The following is a 19,898-nucleotide window of genomic DNA, read 5'->3' on the forward strand; positions in this document are numbered from 1 at the left end:
ATCTATCTATCTATCTATCTATCTATCTATCTATCTATCTATCTATCTATCTATCTATCTATCTATCTATCTATCTATCTATCTATCTGTCTATCTATCCATCTATCTTTTCTGCCTTCGCATCCAGTTTTGGAAAAAAACGCTAGGGTATGGCGATTGGTTGAAAATTAAATTTTTCAAAAATGTTCCTGTCGTAATGACAGATTAGAAACATAACCCCTCCACCGCTGATGCCAAAAAACCGATTTTACATCTTTCTGCTCGGCCCTTTAATCTGGTATCTGATTTCCTTATAATATATGACATGTTAATGCCGAAGCGCCGCTTATTAAACAAAAGCAATTGTAACTGTCGAACCCTTTGTGATATGTTCCACATTCAACTGCGTGTTATTCCAGATTGCGATATATTAGGAATTGAATGTTGGACCACAAGGGATCCAAAAATTAACGAAAAACTAGCAAAATATACAGATTGGCGATTGATTTGTAAACTGTTCTAATGCCAAAGGAAGTATTGATTGTTTTAAAGGCATGCGAAATTTTGTAAAAAACAAATCTGTAGAAAAATTTTTTTAATTTATTTCCCTTTTTAAATAAACAAAATTATATTTTTAACTTGAAAGAAATGACTGTCCCCACAAATGACGATTGCAATGATCTTAAATATATTTACAAAATACATACAGTAATTATACAGTAAATAGTTTAACATTTATTTAAACAAATTACAACAAAATTACAATTTAAAAATAGCAACATTTAAAATTAAGACAACACGTGCAGCTGCATATACATACATATTAAAGAGAAGACATAATAACAAGACAAGACACTAACTAACACTATTTGCATTTGTGTTTGCAGGTGAACTGATAAGCTAGCGAACATTTTGAAAAAAAGGTGAATGAAAACAAACTTGAATGTATAGCGCAGGAAATTTGAACAGATAAAAACCATAGACGTTCCTTTAATGAGTTTTTATACTACAAAATTACATGCTCTTAAAATTGTAGTAAATAATGAGTTTGTTTTAAAATTCTCTAACTAATACTCCGGGCTTTGGCCATCTAATGAACTTTGGTAGTTTCTGTGTTGGTAGCTTGAGGAATATCTGCCACTACTGCTGTGGAGTGTTGTGACTCATGTTCTTTTTCTTTTTCCTGTTGCTTGGCCAATTTTTCCATATGGCGCTCCAGTTGGTCTAGGAGATCAAAACCACTTTTCCAGGTAATAAATTCGGCACGTACTTTTAGTTTCATGGGATTTTTGGCTAAAGTTTTGGCCATGGCAAAACCTTCTCTTGCACAGGCTATATCACGATTGCGCAATTTGGTCACAGGGCAGATATCATTATTGCCATCGCCCACATAAATAACACGTTCATAGGTAATATTATGGCGCAAATCTTGTTCAATCATAAAATGTTCCAAAACTTTACCCTTGCACAGATTGACAGCACTGAGACGACAATCGGTTTGATGATGATAGGGTTTAATGGTCAACAGTCCCGAATCCTCAAACTGAGCCGGATTGGTGAAGACTTTTGTGAAATTTTCCTGTAGACCATGTGATTTGATCCATTCTTCTATAAAAACACTATTGGAATCGCTAATGACAATCAAATCGCAACCATATTTAGTGTTAAGCCTCTTTAGCATACGAACAAAACCAGGCACCTCTGGTATGCCGTGTATGGTTTGTAGTATCTTGTCCGGTTTTATGTGACAGGCATGCAGACGACGAAATACTTCAGCCATATACTCAGTCCAGCCTTGAACCTCTATTATATCCTGCATATCTTTGGTTAACTTATCGGGTGGCAAGAGGTCACGTATGACAGTATCGGTATTCTGGGCCACTACCGTGTAATCAAAATCAAATGCAGCCAAGTATTTTTTAATAACTTTATTTATTTTCATACTTTGATCACCTGTTGTTGAGGATGCCGCTGTTGTGGCGTCTGATAAGTCTCTACTTGCTGCAGTCGCTGATGGTGGAACATTTTCTTGAGATGACGTTGTTATTATTTCGTTATTCATAATTGCTATTAAGTTTTTAAAACTAAATAGCTGCAGCCCTTTGTTGGTTGTTTCTGTTGTTGAATGGACACCTGTTTTAGATTTTGGATTTAAAAATGCTGCGCTGCTGCCCTTCTGTTTTTTCTTAATTGTTGTCACTGCCAATTGTTTGTTGCAACAACAGCGTAATAATAATTTTATTTCAAGGCCGTTCAACAGCTGTGAATGCAACATTTAGTATAATTTGTAATAATTGCTTTTGTTGTTGTTTTTGTTATCAATCAACATAAACAATCGGATGTTGCCATATGTTAGTAGCAATTTTACACAATTAAGTGGCCACTTCACTTCCAGGCAGGGATGTCCAATAGTTATTTTTAATTGAAAATCAAAGAGGAAAATTTGAGAGTTTATTATCCTGTAAAAAATTAAATAAGTAACTAAATAAATAACTAACTAACTAACTAACTAAAAAAATAACTAACTAACTCACTAACTACCTAACTAACTAACTTTCTAACTAACTAACTAACTAACTAACTAACTAACTAACTAACTAACTAAATAACTAAATAACTAACTAACTAACTAACTAACTAACTAACTAACTAACTAACTAACTAACTAACTAACTAACTAACTTACTAACTTACTAACTTACTAACTTACTAACTAACTAACTAACTAACTAACTAACTAACTAACTAACTAACTAACTAACTAACTAAATAACTTACTCACTAACTAACTAACTAACTAACTAACTAACTTTCTAACTAACTAACTAACTAACTAACTAACTAACTAACTAACTAACTAAATAACTTACTAAATAACTAACTAACTAACTCACTAACTACCTAACTTTCTAACTAACTCACTAACTAACTAACTAAGAAAGTAGCTAACTAACTAACTAACTAACTAACTAACTAACTAACTAACTAAATAACTAACTCACTAACTACCTAACTAACTTTCTAACTAACTAACTAACTAACTAACTAACTAACTAACTAACTAACTAACGAACTAATTAACTAATTAACTAACTAACTAACTAACTAACTAAATAACTAAATAACTAAATAACTAAATAACTAAATAACTAACTCACTAACTAACTAAGTAACTAACCAACTAACGAACTAACTAAATAACGAATTAACTAACTAATTAAATAACGAATTAACTAACTAAATAACGAACTAACTAAATACCTAACTGACTAACTACGTAACTAACTAATTAACTAACAAACTAACTTCCCGATTATAAAGAAACCCTACTAAACCTTCCATTGTATATTTTCCCTTAACATCTACAATCTGGCAATTTTGCACATTATTTCACATTAATCAGCTGTTCAATGTTTTGATTTTCGTCAAAACAAATCGTTTTGTTTTTGCAAACAACAACAAATACAAAAATCACAAAAAAAGCAAACGGAGGGAGAAAAAAAAAAATTGGCCAACTAAAAAAACACATGTAGATACCACACAACGGTGTGGTTCTTCCAACAATACAGACGTGTAAATTATACGCCAGGGATATTAAACTTATAAAAAAATAGTGTATTTGTTTATAAGTTTGTTTTAAGTGAAAATATTTGAGTTTTCTATTAATTATAATGGCAACATCAGCAAAAAATGAAAATACTGCAACAAAATCATCAAATACAATTGTTGCTAAACAAAAGTTGCAAGATAGTGGTGTTTTAACAAGTGAGGATTTCGACGGAGGTCCTGTTAGTTTAGATGAAATAGAGAATGGCTTATATTTGGGTAAGTTTTGTTTTTTTGGCGAGAAATTTATATAAAAAGTCATGTTGAAATGGTGTTTTTGTGTTATTTTATAAAATTAATTGAATCTTTTTCTTTGTTTTTAGGCAATTTAACAGCTGCTACTAATATGGAGACATTAAGATCATTTAATATAACTTATATACTTACCTTGGACTCGGTGCCATTGCCCAAGCATATAACAGAAGCTTCCTTTTTAACTACCAAATATATACACAGTAAGTTGTCTAGAGATAAAAAAGTAGATAGTAAATAATGTTAGGCAAAGTCGAATATATTAAACACTACATACCTACCTATACTGTTATAAAGTAAAGTTTTGGAGCAATGACCATTTTATGAAATATAGCATTAAGTGCTCCATTTAAAAGTGAAAGTAAATTATGGAAGCTTTGATTATTTATAGAAATATTGCATTAAATTTGTTGTTTAAAAGTGAATTAATAAATAAATATAATAAATGTTTATTATTGATTTAAAAACATTAATAAAAATAGCTCAAAAATTGGAAATTGTTTGAGTAAAATTAAACACTTAAGGCCCAAATAGACTACACAAGCGGCTTGACAAACATACCTTTTTAATTTCAACACACACTACACAAACATTGCTAGTACAAACAGCGATTTTTTCACGTTTTTGTAGACTTGCAAAGATACAGATGTAAATCTTTCTTCGAAATATAAATTTTGTAAAAAATTCATTATTTATGAATATAAACAATACAAACGGATTGACAAAAATTCAATATGTTTGTGTAAAAATCAAATTTGTTTGTTTTTTGATTAAACAAACCGCAAACATTTGTGCAAACACGAAACACCCTTATACACTACACAACAGGCTTGTACAAACGTAAAATACTGGTAAGTTTGTCAAGCCGTTTGTGTAGTCTATTTGGCCCTTTAAATATTTTATACATTTTTAATAGAATTTCATTTTTATACAAATTACTACCTACAGTGTGCTTCGCTACCCTAAAAACAAAATAAAAAAAACCCCACTTAATAATTTTGAAGATTCCAACTGTTACAGTTTTCCAGATGTATAATTTGTTATAATTCGCTTATTTTTCCGGATGTTTATTAAGAATTTAATGTAATCGATGAAAAAATTTAAAAAATCTTATCGTTTCTCACATAAACAAAATTTTGTATTTAATTCATATAGGAAGTGTTAAGGTCCCTTCGAAAGTCCGACCGTTACATACATAATAAAGTTTTTCTTGCAAAATTTGAAGAATCATATTTTTTTAGTTTTCTACCCTTTTGATAGTCCGTCCGTTATTCTCTAAATGTTCACATGAATGTCAAAGTTCTTCAATAAAATTCATATAGGAAGTGTCAAGGCCCTTTCGAAAGTCCGACCGTTATTCTCTAAATATTCATATGAATGTCAAAGATCTTCATGTAGAATTTGAAGATTCTAGCTGTAATAGTTTCTCAGAATGCCTGCCCTTTCTTGTCCATACATAATAAAGTTCTTCTTGCAAAATTTAAAGAATCATGTTCTATTAGTTTTCCAGATAAACGAAATTTTGTATTTAATTCATATGGCAGGCGCAAAGCCCCCCTTTTGATAGTCCGCCCGTTATTCTCTAAATGTTCACATGAATGTCAAAGTTCTTCAATCAAATTTGCAGATTTTAGCTTTAATAGTTTCTCAAATAAACAAATTTATATCTTTAATTCATATGAGGCCTGCAAGCCCCCCATGATAAAAGTCCGCTCGTTTTTTCTTCAAAATGTTCAGATGAATATTGAAGTTCTTGATGCAAAATTCGAAGAATTCAGTTTAATTAGTTTCTCAGATAAACGAATTTTTGTATTTTTTTTTAATATGGGAGGTGCCGCTCCCCTCGTGGGAATCCATCAATTTATTTCTTAAAATGTTTATATGGATGTTAAAGTTACTCGTGCAAATTTTTAAGATTCTAACTGTAATATAGTTCCCAAGATTAACGAATTTTTGTATTTCATTTATATGGGAGGTGCCACGCCCTCTAATAGTAATCCTCACAATTTCTTTCCTAAATAATCATATTGATACTAAAGTCGTTGAGACAAAAATTTGAGGACACTAACTCTTATATTATCTCAAATATACGGATTTTTTAGGAAGTTGTCTTGGGGTTTGAATATTTCCTCTAGATCTTCAAAAGCTATTACCGCATTATTTGTCTATAGAAGGGATATATGCCTGCATTGGGGTATCAACCCAGGAAATGTACATTAGCTATATGATGCTATCTCACAAAAGATATGAGACAATCGGGTCTCTCATAAAAGCAGTTTTTAGGACGACGCCCAGTAAAGCGTTGTTCGCTATGTTGAACTGGCTTCCTGTGGATCTCCTTGCAAAACAAATGGCAATGAGCACAGCTGCCAGATTAAGTATCACAAACAGATGGATCTAGAGGTCATGCAAAGATTATACACTTTCACCCAAATCTACAACTTGTCTCTGACTACTGCATTCCGCAACCGTGTATCACGAAAAACTTCCGGTATAGCATAATCCCTGATTATGATGAACCTTCATGTGAAGATGATGAAGACCTTAAAGTGTATACAGATGGTTCTAAAACAGCTACTGGTGTCGGCGGTGATATTTTCATTGAAGAATTTGAAACGAAAATCTTTTTCCGACTCTAATCAATACACTATCCTACAAGCGGAAATTTCTGCGAGTAAAAGGGCATCTAATTGGCTTAGGTACTATCGGATATTCAATAGGGATATCAGAATCTATACTGACAGTCAAGCCGATATCAAATCCCAGATAGGTGTTTACTCTGCATCAAAACTTGTCCAAGAATGACGGGCGTCTCTCAACGAGATGGCGAGACATTCAAGAATTACCCTATCAAATCCCTGATAGGTGTTTATTCTACATCAAAACTTGTCCAAGAATGCCGGGCGTCTCTCAACGAAATGGCGAGACATTCCAGAATTACTCTAGTTTGGGTCAAAGGACACGGGCATATTACTGGCAATATTACTGCTGATATCTTGGCAAAAGCTGGCACGAGTATGGTCATACTGGATATAGACCAATTCTGCGGCTGCCATTAAGAAACAAATACATAACATTTGTTTCTGTTCAACTCAAGACCGGTGGTCTCAACTGCGGCTCTGTATGGATCCTAATAAAACATCCTACATATTAGAGCTTAGCAGAACTCATTTGAATACTCTATTATCAGTTCTTGCTGGTCATTTCATGTTTGGAAATTATGCAAGACGCATTGGTCTTCCATACAATGATTTATGTAGAAGTTGTCAAAATGTGGAAGAAGAGAATTACTCATCTTCTGTGTAACTGCCCGGCCCTTGAAACGATTCCTTATCAGGCATTAGAGTCGTCTCTTCTGATCTATCTGATCTATCAACTGTTCAACCTGAACATATTCTTGCATTTCTAAGATTGTCGAAATGGGTGTGTAATTAAACGTACATTATGTTTTCATACCAACTCTATATATTTCAGTTTACTATTCTTTTCTTAGCACGATCATTGCTGTCTTTATCCCTTTTTCTCTTTACGCATCTTATTTTCTCTTCAGACATTACAAAGGGACCAATTTGTACCCCAAGTAAAGCTATACTCATTGTAGAGGTGCATTACCTTGAAATTGTTTTTGCGATGTCCGACTCCTGTCTATTCATATGTTTGTTGAAAACAATTTTATAAATACCCCAGATATCTTTGGGTTCCAAATCATTAGTAATTACATCAGACATGTTTTTGAGAATATATGTACATATGTACGTAGGATTTTAAGTCATATGTTGTAAATTTACACACGTGTCGAAACTTTTAATTTAGAAAATTTATTTTCTTTTATAATCCTTTGGATACAAATCTTTATCTTAAAGTTAACTTTAATACAAACAAAAGGTTTGTTTTTTTAGTTAGTTTTTTTTTAACATTAAATTGAATTTGTGCCATTATGACCTCTCTAAATCCTTAAAAATTTTTGTTATACAAATATATTCTTTATAAAAAATAGTCCCTCTATAGTATAGAACATTTTGATTGACTTTTTGTAACTCAATACATACATACATTTCAAATGTTTGGTTTTTAGTTAGTTAAACAAACAGTTTACTTTTGCTCACACTCCACCTTTATGATTCCTTTGTCGCAAAAAATGTCACTTAAGTTGTACTAGGTTGTTGATGGTTTCTTTTTTTGTACTCTATTGCTATTGATTTTATTATTATAGATTGTTTTTGCTATCCTTTGTTTGTACTATCTATCTACTATCTAAACCTAGAAATTCATGTGTAAAATACATACATATTGTTTTTATTGTTTTTTATTTAAGGTCCCACTTTTTTTTTAGATTTTCAATCATATCAATTCATTGAGTTTTCTCTAACAATATTTAGATAATGTGCCATAAGCCTCAAACAATAATAAACATTATTCCTGACATAAACAACATACGCCACGTTGTGCGAGGAGTATAACACACATATTTATTCATATTTATATGTATGTGTATTACATCAAAAGTTTAAAGGAATTAAATCATTTTTATCAATATTTTCCAATATTTCCATCGCAAGGGTAGAGTTCTCTACAGCCTTACACATCATACTAAAGTTTAGTGATCGTTTCCTTTTCTAGTGAATGTTCGATTACCAATCCTTTCTTTATCAATGAGAAGCGAATTCAGTTCCTTTATTCTAGAAAGGAAATTTGTGTTTTATTCAACGTCTAAACAGCAGATATTTATACATGCTTCTGCCTGCTATTTAACCGCCAGAATTTGCGAAGTCATCATCTTTTCTAAGCTATCACTTTTAAGTTTAGTGATCGTTTCTTTTTCTAGTGAATGTTCGATTACCAATCCTTTCTTTATCAATGAGAAGCGAATTCAGTTCCTTTATTCTAGAAAGGAAATTTGTGTTTTATTCAACGTCTAAACAGCAGATATCTATACAGGCTTCTGCCTGCTATTTAACCGCCAGGATTTGCGAAGTCATCTTCTTTTCCTAAGCTAGCACTTTTAAGTTTAGTGATAGTTTCCTTTTCTAGTGAATCTTCGATTACCAATCCTTTCTTTATCAATGAGAAGCGAATTCAGTTTCTTTATTTTAGAATGGAAAGTTGTGCCTTATCCACCGTCTAAACAGCAGATATCTATACAGGCTTCTGCCTGCTTTTTAACCGCCAGGATTTGCGAAGTCATCTTCTTTCCTAAGCTATTACTTTTAAGTTTAGTGATAGTTTCCTTTTCTAGTGAATCTTCGATTACCAATCCTTTCTTTATCAATGAGAAGTGAATTCAGTTTCTTTATTTTAGAATGGAAAGTTGTGCTTTATCCACCGTCTAAACAGCAGATATCTATACAGGCTTCTGCCTGCTATTTAACCGCCAGGATTTGCGAAGTCATCTTCTTTTCCTAAGGTAGCACTTTTAAGTTTAGGATCGAGTTTGATGTTATCATTTTAGAAGTGACGCTTGTCTCGGAGTAACGATTTCTTATTAAGGACTACATCCGTCTTTCTGTATGTATTTGCAGGTTTGTTACGGCTAGTTAGAGCCTAATTTATGCTAGAATTGGCTTCATGATTGATTTCGGCCTGAGTCTCAAATAAGTTCAAGATTCTCCCTTTAAAATAATTTCATTGAGATTCTCTTTACCGTTGTCAGAGTCACAGACGACTGTTACAAATACTCTATAATAACTTCTTTAAATGATGAATGAACATCTTATCTGTTTTTGTCCCGCATTAGCTTAGCTAACGACCACCCTTTGATTGCAGTATCTGATGACCATAGGAGTCACTGACTCTCTATTTTATTTACCTTCCTCTACTTCGTTTTACTGCAAAAGGATTTGTAGCTTGATACTATCGAATTCGTTGTCAGCATTACCTTGCCTCTCTCAAAGCAACACCAACGAGTCCTTATGATGGATAGGTAGAACAGGGGTCTCTCTCAATTGCCACCGGTTAATTTTGCTCCGCTAGAATTACCGCTTTTGATCTTGATCTGCTAGTCTCTCAATTCTAGATCCATCTCGTTTCACTATCGAATTCGTTGTTGACATTTACTCGTCTCTTTCAAAGCAAAACCACTGTAAAAGTAGGAATAGCTTGATATTTCGAATCCGTTGTTAACATTGCCTCACCTCTCTTAAAGCAAATCCAAAGAGTCCTTATTAAGGACTTCGCCCTATCTTTCTTCTCTCAATTATGCCTCCGGTTTATTTTGCTTCACTAAAATCACCGCCATTGATCTTGATCTGCGAGTCTCAGATCAATTCTAGATCCACCTCGTTTCACTGTCGCTTGATACTATCGAATCCGTTGTTGACATTACCTTGGCTACCTCAAAGCAAAACCACTGTAAAAGAAGGTGTTGCTTGATATTATCGTTGTTAATATTACCTCGTCTCTCTCAAAGCAAATCCAAAGAGTCCTTATTAAGAACTTCGCCCCATCTTTCTTCTCTCACTTATAGATAGGTAGAACAAGGGTCTCTCTATAAAGACACCACAGAATTGCCTCCGGTTTATTTAACCGCTATAGATCATGATCTGCGAGTCCCATTACCTCGCCTCTGTCAAAGCAAAACCACTGTAAAAGGAGGTGTCGAATTACATTAACATTACCTCGCCTCTCTCAAAGCAAATCCAAAGAGTCCTTATTAAGGACTTCGCCCTATCTTACTTCTCTCAATTATGGATAGGTAGAACAAGAGTCTCTCTATAAAGACACCACAAAATTGCCTCCAATTTATTTTGCGTTGCTAGAATTACAGCTATTGATCATGATCTGCGAGTCCCAGATCAATTCTAGATCCATCTCGTTTCATTGTAAAAAGAAGTGTCGCTTGATATTATCGAATCCGTTGTTGACATTACCTCGCCTCTGTCAAAGTAAAACCACTGTAAAAGGACGTGTCGCTTGATATTATCGAATTCGCCTCTCGCAAAGCAAATCCAAAGAGTCCTTATTAATAACTCAGCCGCCTTTCTTGATACATCTTTATTGTTGGAAATCTTGTCTACACAAGTTATAGTTTCCGTTTTGAGGATTCCCTCCGGTTAAAGTGGTTCCGCTGGAATGACCGCGATCTATTTTAGATCTACCTTTGATACTATGAGGAGGTACTATGCATCCGAAGACGTATTGGACTGGTGAACATTCGGCGACGACTGTTAGGTCGGTGTCTTCTGGATCAGTTTTTAAAACCTTATCTTCGTCGTCCACTTCAATTCAATCAGGTATCCATTTGATGCTATCGAATATTCACATGAGAATTAGAGGCTTTGTTGGTATCATTACAGGCGACGCTTGATACTATCGAGTCCATAGAATGCTACTTTTGTATTAACGCCAATGATTCCTTATTTAGTACTACAACCAACCTTCTGTTTTTACTTTAGGGTTTCCCAGTTATGTACGTTTCATGTACTTTTGCTGAAATGACTGTTATTGATCTCGGCCTACGAGGTATCTCGCTAACTTAAATCATAATTAGTTTTGCAACGACTAGACATCATGATGACGCGTGGAAAGCTGAAACTTTTGCAATAAACTTTCAGCCGAATAAGCACCGTCTCCCCTAACCAAGGATTTTAATCAACGAATTACTTTTGACGTTAAGTCTTCGTCAGTTGAGTTTACTGAAGATGTTGCTCTTTCTCTCAACGCTACGTTTGGACGCAACTTGCTCATAGAGATTGTCCTAGTTTCAAGACGGTTGACAAGACATGTCTTTTTACGAAAACCTTCCTATACGGGAGGTCTTCATTAATCGTGGTTGGATCCTACATCGCAGCCAACGACTTAATCTATCAACTCAATTTTTATCAACTTCGCTTTAGTGCCTATTGTCCATCCGATTCTCCAATTTCTTTTGACGTTTAGTCTTCGGCTTTTGAGTTTATTTAAGGTGTTGCTCTTTCTTCGAATGCTGCGTTTGGATGTAACTTGCTAATAGGGATTTGCAAAATTTGTTGTAAGCGCATCGATTGGCCTAGTTCCAAGACAATACATATCTATACGGGAGGTTTTCATTAATCGTGGTTGGACCTGACATCATAGCCGACGACTCGATCTATTCTGAAATCTCGGAGTTTACTGCTTTGTCCTCAGTATTCGAAGTCTTCTGTAGTTGATGGGGTGTTTGCCACGTCGGATAAGACATCTTTGCTTTGTTCAGCTGCATTATCATCAGAAGGTTGGATAACCGGCTGCTTGTTTGGGAAAACTCAAGCTGATTTTCTGCGGTTTGCTGTTTGTTTATATTTGTAACATTTTCCAGCTTAAAGCCCTACACTCGATCTTTGGAAAGAGTGCTTTTATTCAAACAAATTCTATTTCCACTCACAAAATAAAAAATAATCAATCGCGGAGTTACTTTTTTACAAAAAAAAATCAAATAATTCTTTCAAACCCTGATCAGTTTACACTTTCAACATGGTCTATTAAACACTGTGTGCGAGTGGTTCTATTATAGTGTTTACAATACGATGTCAATGGGTTTTTTTTACTTGATTATTTTGTTGATTCATGAAATTATAAGCGAAGATGTTCATCATGTACTACTTGAACACAATAGGTGGGTAACTTTTGAATATGGTCAGAAAATATAAATGAAAAATAAACACACTATTAGCTGTCACAGAAAACTAGATGTAAATTTAGGTTACTCCTCTAGTATATAGACATAAAGAGAACTAAATAAACAGAAGTTTTTCAAAGGTTCTATGCCTTCTATTAAGACTGCAAATATCAACTATTTTGTTGACTTTATATATTTAGCATTTGACTGAGTTTACACTTTTACTAATAGCAGGAAAGGAAGGGGTCCATCGTCACCTTAGTGTCCTAAAGTAGTGCAGAGAGTAGTCAATTGTAACTTAAGTGTTTCTATATAATTAAAAATTTTTAAACTTTTATCTGTTTTACAGCTTTATTGTATTTTTCGCTAATTTCGTCTTCAATTATTAAATTATAGTTAAAATCACTAGTTCGAGACAGCCACAGCGAAACTGCAGGTTATATAGACTTTATTAGCAACAATGAATAAATGTGTATAAAATGTTTTCTATTCATTTAAAATCACTTTCTTTATTCCGCAACAATGCATAAAGAAAATGCGTGTAATTATTGTTACGTTACAATTACACTAGATGTCTAAGTACTTGTCTTTACACTTCAACCATTAATTTATTCATTCATCCATCCTTGCAATAATAACAGTGACAATGATGATGATGATGATGGTATTGTACATACATATGTACATGCAGACATGTTCATAGATCGTAATGAAGGATTTTTAGGATAATACATTAAGTATTTTTCTGGTTTTATGACCTTTATTATAATAATTTTTGTTAAGTGTTGTAGATAATAGTTATCCTGATTATTTTATATCTGTTTTTATTTGTGGTTATAAACTGGAGCATTTTTAATGTTTTAATAGAAATGTATTGTATTTGCTCAAACATAACAATTTATGACAATATATTTAATGACCAGAAAATAAGTGGCATTCGTTTTATTTTACTATGGCAATAATTTCAAAAATCTGATTTGAGCTATTAAGTGGAAAAAAACTTAATTGCTGTATTCCATTTTTGGTCGGATATAAGATGGAGTGTTTCTTAAGTTGATTACTAGTTCCGTTCTTGATCTGATGTAGTTCTGATTTGTAATTCTGTTGTAGTACTGTTCTAGAGTTGTACTAGTTCTTTTCTAGTTCTGTTCTAGTTTTGTACTAGTTCTGTTTCAGTTCATTTCTAGTTCTGTTACGTTACAGTTCTATTCTAGTTCTGTTCTAGTTATGTTCTAGTTCTGTTCTAGTTCCGTTCTAGTTCAGTTCTAGTTCTGTTCTAGCTCTGTTCTAGTTCAGTTCTAGTTCTGTTCTAGCTCTGTTCTAGTTCAGTTCTAGTTCTGTTCTAGTTCTGTTCTAGTTCTGTTCTAGTTCTGTTCTAGTTCTGTTCTAGTTCTGTTCTATTTCGGTTGTAGTTCTGCTCTAGTTCTGTTCCAGTTCTGTTCTAGTTCTGTTCTAGTTCTGTTCTAGTTCTGTTCTAGTTCTGTTTTAGTTCTGTTCTAGTTCTGTTCTAGTTCTGTTCTAGTTCTGTTCTAGTTCTGTTCTAGTTCTGTTCTAGTTCTGTTCTAGTTCTGTTCTAGTTCTGTTCTTGTTCTGTTCTAGTTCTGTTCTAGTTCTGTTCTAGTTCTGTTCTAGTTCTGTTCTAGTTCTGTTCTAGTTCTGTTCTACTTCTGTTCTAGTTCTGTTCTAGTTCTGTTCTAGTTCTGTTCTAGTTCTGTTCTAGTTCTGTTCTACTTCTGTTCTAGTTCTGTTCTAGTTCTGTTCTAGTTCTGTTTTAGTTCTGTTCTAGTTCTGTTCTAGTTCTGTTCTAGTTCTGTTCTAGTTCTGTTCTTGTTCTGTTCTAGTTCTGTTCTAGTTCTGTTCTAGTTCTGTTCTAGTTCTGTTCTAGTTCTGTTCTAGTTCTGTTCTAGTTCTGTTCTAGTTCTGTTCTAGTTCTGTTCTAGTTCTGTTCAAGTTCTGTTCAAGTTCTGTTCTAGTTCTGTTCAAGTTCTGTTCTAGTTCTGTTCTAATTCTGTTCTAGTTCTGTTCTAGTTCTGTTCTAGTTCTATTCTAGTTCTGTTCTAGTTCTGTTCTAGTTCTGTTCTAGTTCTGTTCTAGTTCTGTTCTTGTTCGGTTCCAGTTCTGTTCTAGTTCTGTTCTAATTCTGTTCTAGTTCTGTTCTAGTTCTATTCTTGTTCTGTTCTTGTTCTGTTCTAGTTATGTTCTAGTTATGTTCTAGTTCTGTTCTAGTCCTGTTCAAGTTCTGTTCTAGTACTGTTCTACTACAATTCGTATTGTATTCCCAATGTACAGAATATCAAGAGGTGATGATTCCTTAATATTGACATATTGATCTTTTTTGAAAGCTGAAATAGGACTTTCCTTTTTTGGAAATGAAGACCACATTGCACTTCACTAATGATTCTGATATGTTCTTTTTAATTCGGAGTCCTGAATTTAGGTAAAAGCCATGAAATTGTCCTACTTCAATAGGGTTAGTTCATAAATCCATTGGACTATGTGAAAAGTAGGGTGGTCTAAACAGTTGAATATGTGTTGAGTACCATGGGGACCTGTCCACTAGCTGGGCATATATTGGGGCGGCACGGTCTCTGCGGGACCAGTAGGCGTTAAGCCTGTTGCTCCATCCCGATCTCAGCTGTGCCAGAGCAACTCTTGTTTTCCGCGGCAGGTTCTTCTCAATTTCTGCTACTAGGGGTGGGTGACCTTCTAGCACGACATTCATGCGGTAACCTAAAACTGATGTTGTCTCTATGAATGTCGTTTAAAGCTGTTGTAAACGGATTCCGATCCTAACATGCCTCTGGGGTACAGTCGTCCGCATAAGATATTACTTCCACACCTTGCGTAATTGAGGGAGAGAAGTAAAAGTTAAACAATATGTTGGTTAGGACGCCTCCCTGTAGTACACCCTGTTTAACTATGCGGGTTTTGCAACATTTGTCTCTAAACTCAACGAACGACTGGCGGTCACTCAGATAATTAACAATCCATCTCTTCAAGTTGTTGGGCATGTTGGACTGCAGAATGTCCTGGAAGAGTGTGGTATGGCTGACTGTATCGAAAACCTTTGATAAGTCTAGCGCCACTAGGAGAGTTCTTTCACAAGGCCTCTGCTGGTTTAAGCCTTGTGAGATCTGAGCGGTTAATGCTGAGGTGGTGCTGTGCATCTTTCGGAATCCATACTGGTGGAAGTAGGAGCGCCTCAAGAGCCTTCGCGACTGGTGACAAAAGTAAAATCGGCCTGTCGCGTTCTTCCCTTGTTTCAGTATCGGCGTCCTTTTCCAGCCATTGAGTATTATCAGGATGCTCATTGACAGGTTACAAACCATTGTCAAGTACTCAACTCCCCGTTCCCCAAGGTGTTTAAGCATTAGCATGGATATGCCGCCGGAGTAAATGGCCTTAGATGGTTTCGCTGCATTGATGGCCTCTGTCAGGTAATGAGGAATGCTCACGTCAACGTAACGTTTCATTTCCACTGTCCGTTTATTTGACACATAGTTGGTGTATAGTCAATAGTAGAAGGTCCTTCTTAGCCTCTACAAAAACTTATCCAAGTTTTGCTCTTTTCGCCTCGTATTAGTGATTAACGAAATGTTTCAATTCGTTTGCCATTTCTCTAATCATGGTATGGGTTCCAAATAAACTTCGGCTTCGAATTATTCCGCTGTCAACACCAGCCACAACACTACATTGGAACAATTGAATCAGCTGAATACTTGTTGTAGCTCAATTCGTTTCTTGGACATGACTGTCAAGGAAATGAGGAATGGTCGCGTCAACTTCTAACGTTTCATTTCCACTCTTCGTTTAATTGACACATGGTTCCTGTATAGTTGATAGCAAAAGATAAGCCTCGACAGAAACTTATCCAAGTTTTGCGCTTTTCGCTTCGTATTAGTGATTAAAGAAATGTTTTTATATATTTGACTTTTCTCTAGTCATGATGTGGGTTTCAAATAAGTTTCGGTTTCGAATTATTCCGCTGTCAACTGCAGCCATGTAACAATTAAAGCAGGGCAATGCTTATGGTAGCTCAATTCGTTTCTTGGACATTTTATGTCAGGTAATGAGGAATGGGCACGTCAACTTTCATGTCGACTAGCCTTTTAATCGATAGCAAAATATCCTTTTAAGCCTCGACAGAAAGTTATTCAAGTTTTGAGCTTTTCGTTTCGTATTAGTGATTAAAGAAATGTTTCAAATCGATTACCTTTGCTATAGACCTGGTGTGGATTCCAAATAAGTAAAAGTCAATAAATCCTTAAAGAGTTTCAACAAGGATATCGGTAGATTAGATATGCATTCAGATAAGATGCACATTTGTGTGCTGTTGGTCCCTTTGTGATGTTAGGTTAGGTATCGCTAGGTATCGCTTGATTTGGTATTCGATGCTATATATTTAGAGCATCAATAACTTTTATATTAACCCACGTAATTTCCATTTTAATTACTTTTAATACATAATAACTAAATATTAAAAGTAAATATTTTTATTAATAATAACCTTTAATCTAATGTTTATTATACATACACTAATAATTTTAGTCTCTGATATGCCCAAAGAAGATATTTTACATCATTTAAACACTTGTGTGGATTTTATTACATCAGCTCTTAGCAAGGGCAACAATATATTGGTGCACTGGTATGTTGAACCATTAGGCGGTAATTAATAAATTTATTGATTATTAATTAAATCTATTTCGCGCGTGTGTGTGTTTTCTGTTGCAGCTATTTTGGTGTTAGTCGAAGTTCTACTGCTGTTATAGCTTATATTATGAAACAACATAATATGGACTATCAGGCTGCCTATGATTATGTTAAGGCAAAGAGACGTTTTGTTCAGCCAAATATAGGTTTTATAGCACAATTGAAATTGTGGCGTCGTATGGGTTGCAGTATTGATCCACAATATCAAAAATATAAAATCTATCGTTTACGTTTGGCAGGGGAACAAGTGAGAAAGGGTATGAAGCAACATTATCATCATAGTGTAACTTCTTTATAGTGTATGAAATTTATTTCTATTTTCCTCTTTGCTTTAGCTAAAATTCTTCCACAAAATTTCAATAATCTCATAAAACCTGATCCTGCTATTACCCAAGAAAATCCCGAACCTATAGTCTATCGTTGTCGCAAGTGTCGTCGTGTGTTGGCCTCAAAATCTCATGTACTCTTACATCCACCTAAAAATCAAACTCTTTCCAAAGGCACCAATGGTAATGCCAACAATACTGCTGCTGTTTTACCACCGATCGAACAAAATTCCGGCTCAGGAACGCAACCACGTCTTTTAGAACAAATTGCTGCACAAATTCGTAAAGTTTCCATAACATCACCTACCGAAGGTCAACAGCCTCAGCAAATAGGTGGTGAGAGTGATAAACAACAGTATTGTCAGAATATATTATTTGTAGAGCCCATTGCATGGATGCAACATATTTCGAATAATACTCAGGGACGTCTTAATTGTCCAAAATGTGAACAGAAATTGGGTAATTATAGTTGGATTAATGGTAGGTTAAGAATATAAAGAAGTTATATGAAGATACTTAAATGTTTTGTTTTTTTTTTCATCTATTCTAGGTTGTCAGTGTCCTTGTGGTGAGGAAATATCTCCAGCGTTTTATTTAATACCTTCTAAGGTGGAACTTTCAAAAGCCGTACAAAATGTTCAAACTACATTGTAGATTATAAACATGTTTTTTTGATTTATTATGTTTTTTTTTTAATTAAAAAGGTTTCACTTTAAGTTATTGGCCTTAGTATGGAGTAGTCTATAAACTAGTCTATTGATTAGTTTATGGACTAGTCTATTCATTAGTATATGAACCAGTCTATTGATTATTCGATTGACTAGTCTATAACTGGTTCTAGTATGTGAACCTGTCTATTGCTTAGTTAATTAATTAGTCAAATCATCAAATTACAGACTACGCTTTTAACTAGTCTATTGACCATACGATTGACTTCTTTTGGACTAGTCTTTTGTTTGGTCTATTGACTAGTCGATTAACTAGTCTATTGAATAGTTTATTTGGTTGTCTATTGACCCGTCTATCGATTAAACGATTGTCTAGTCTACTGGCTATTGACTTAATGGATTAACTTATTGATTACTACTTTACCTAGTCTATTCCCTAGAATACGAACTTGCCTATTGACTAGTCGATCGAATAGACGATTAGTGTATGGACTTGTCAGTTGACTAGTAGACTGACTACTCTATGGTCAAGACTACGTTTTGCTCTAATAACTAAACTGCGTACTCGCCCATTCACTAGTCGATTGATTTTACTTCATACAGCTGTCTATGGCCGAGTGTTACTCGGGTCTTTCGGGATCAACAAAACCAATTTTAGTGGAAACGTGTCGATTGATTAGTATATTTGCTAGTCTGTTGATAAGTCGATCGATTAGACGATTGATTAGTCTACTGACTTGTCAATTGGCTAGACTATTCACTAGACTACGGATTATCCTATTAACTAAACTACACAATACTCTATTGACTAGACTATGGACTAACATATTGACAGGTCTATTAATTAGTCGATTGATTAGTTTATTTGCTCGTCCATTGATCAATCGATCGATTAGACGATTGATTAGTTTATTGACTAGTTAATTGACTGAATGGTTAATCCATAAGTCGATTGAACAGTTTATTGTCTAGTATGTTAACTACGCATTACACGAAAGACTAGACAAGGGACTAGCCTATTGACAGGTTTATTCATTAGTCGATTAATTAGTTTTATTGTTTGTCTAGTCATCAGTCAATCAATTAGACCATTAATAAGTCTATTGACCAGTCGATTAGCATATATTGACTAGTATTTTTAATAGTTTATTTTCTAGTCTATTTACTATGCAACTGTCTAGACTTTGGATTACCTTATTTACTAGTCTTTTGGGTAAACTAAAGGTTAGCCTTTAGTTCAGTTCTAGTTTAGTTTAATTTTAATTCAGTTCATTACTAGTTCTAGTTCAGTTCCAGTTCAGTTCTAATTCAGTTCTAGTTCAGTTCTAGTTCAAGTTCAGTTCTAGTTCAGTTCTAGTTCAGTTCTAGTTCAGTTCTAGTTCAGTTCTAGTTCAGTTCTAGTTCAGTTCTAGTTCAGTTCTAGTTCAGTTCTAATTCAGTTCTAGTTCACTTCTAGTTGAGTTCTAGTTCAGTTTTAGTTCAGTTCTAGTTCAGTTCTAGTTCTAGTTCTAGTTCAGTTCTAGTTCAGTTCAGTACTAGTTTAATTCAGTTCTAGTTCTAGTTCAGTTCTAGTTTAGTTCTAGTTCAGTTCTAGTTCAGTTCTAGTTCAGTTCTAGTTCAGTTCTAGTTCAGTTCTAGTTCAGTTCTAGTTCAGTTCTAGTTCAGATTTAGTTCAGTTCTAGTTCAGTTCTAGTTCAGTTCTAGTTCAGTTCTAGTTCAGTTCTAGTTCAGTTCTAGTTCAGTTCTAGTTCAGTTCTAGTTCAGTTCTAGTTCAGTTCGAGT

At 34.3% G+C, this 19,898-nt stretch overlaps 2 protein-coding genes across 2 annotated transcripts; one reads left to right on the forward strand and one right to left on the reverse strand.

Moving 5' to 3' along the window:
- Positions 1-613: 613 nt before the first annotated feature.
- LOC111688580 (pyridoxal phosphate phosphatase PHOSPHO2) lies at positions 614-2,270 on the reverse strand. The gene has a single exon (XM_023451091.2). The coding sequence runs from the start codon at positions 2,252-2,254 to the stop codon at positions 1,070-1,072; it is 1,185 nt and encodes a 394-aa protein (XP_023306859.2). The 5' UTR covers positions 2,255-2,270; the 3' UTR covers positions 614-1,069.
- A 1,194-nt stretch (positions 2,271-3,464) lies between these two features.
- On the forward strand, positions 3,465-19,422 carry LOC111688581 (dual specificity protein phosphatase MPK-4). The gene is made up of 6 exons (XM_023451092.2): positions 3,465-3,804; positions 3,909-4,040; positions 16,958-17,057; positions 17,144-17,379; positions 17,458-17,928; positions 17,999-19,422. The coding sequence occupies exons 1-6, from the start codon at positions 3,651-3,653 to the stop codon at positions 18,100-18,102; spliced, it is 1,197 nt and encodes a 398-aa protein (XP_023306860.2). The 5' UTR covers positions 3,465-3,650; the 3' UTR covers positions 18,103-19,422.
- Positions 19,423-19,898: the final 476 nt, after the last annotated feature.

This window comes from Lucilia cuprina, chromosome 3, assembly GCF_022045245.1.
Source record: "Lucilia cuprina isolate Lc7/37 chromosome 3, ASM2204524v1, whole genome shotgun sequence".
NCBI classification, from domain to species: domain Eukaryota; kingdom Metazoa; phylum Arthropoda; class Insecta; order Diptera; family Calliphoridae; genus Lucilia; species Lucilia cuprina.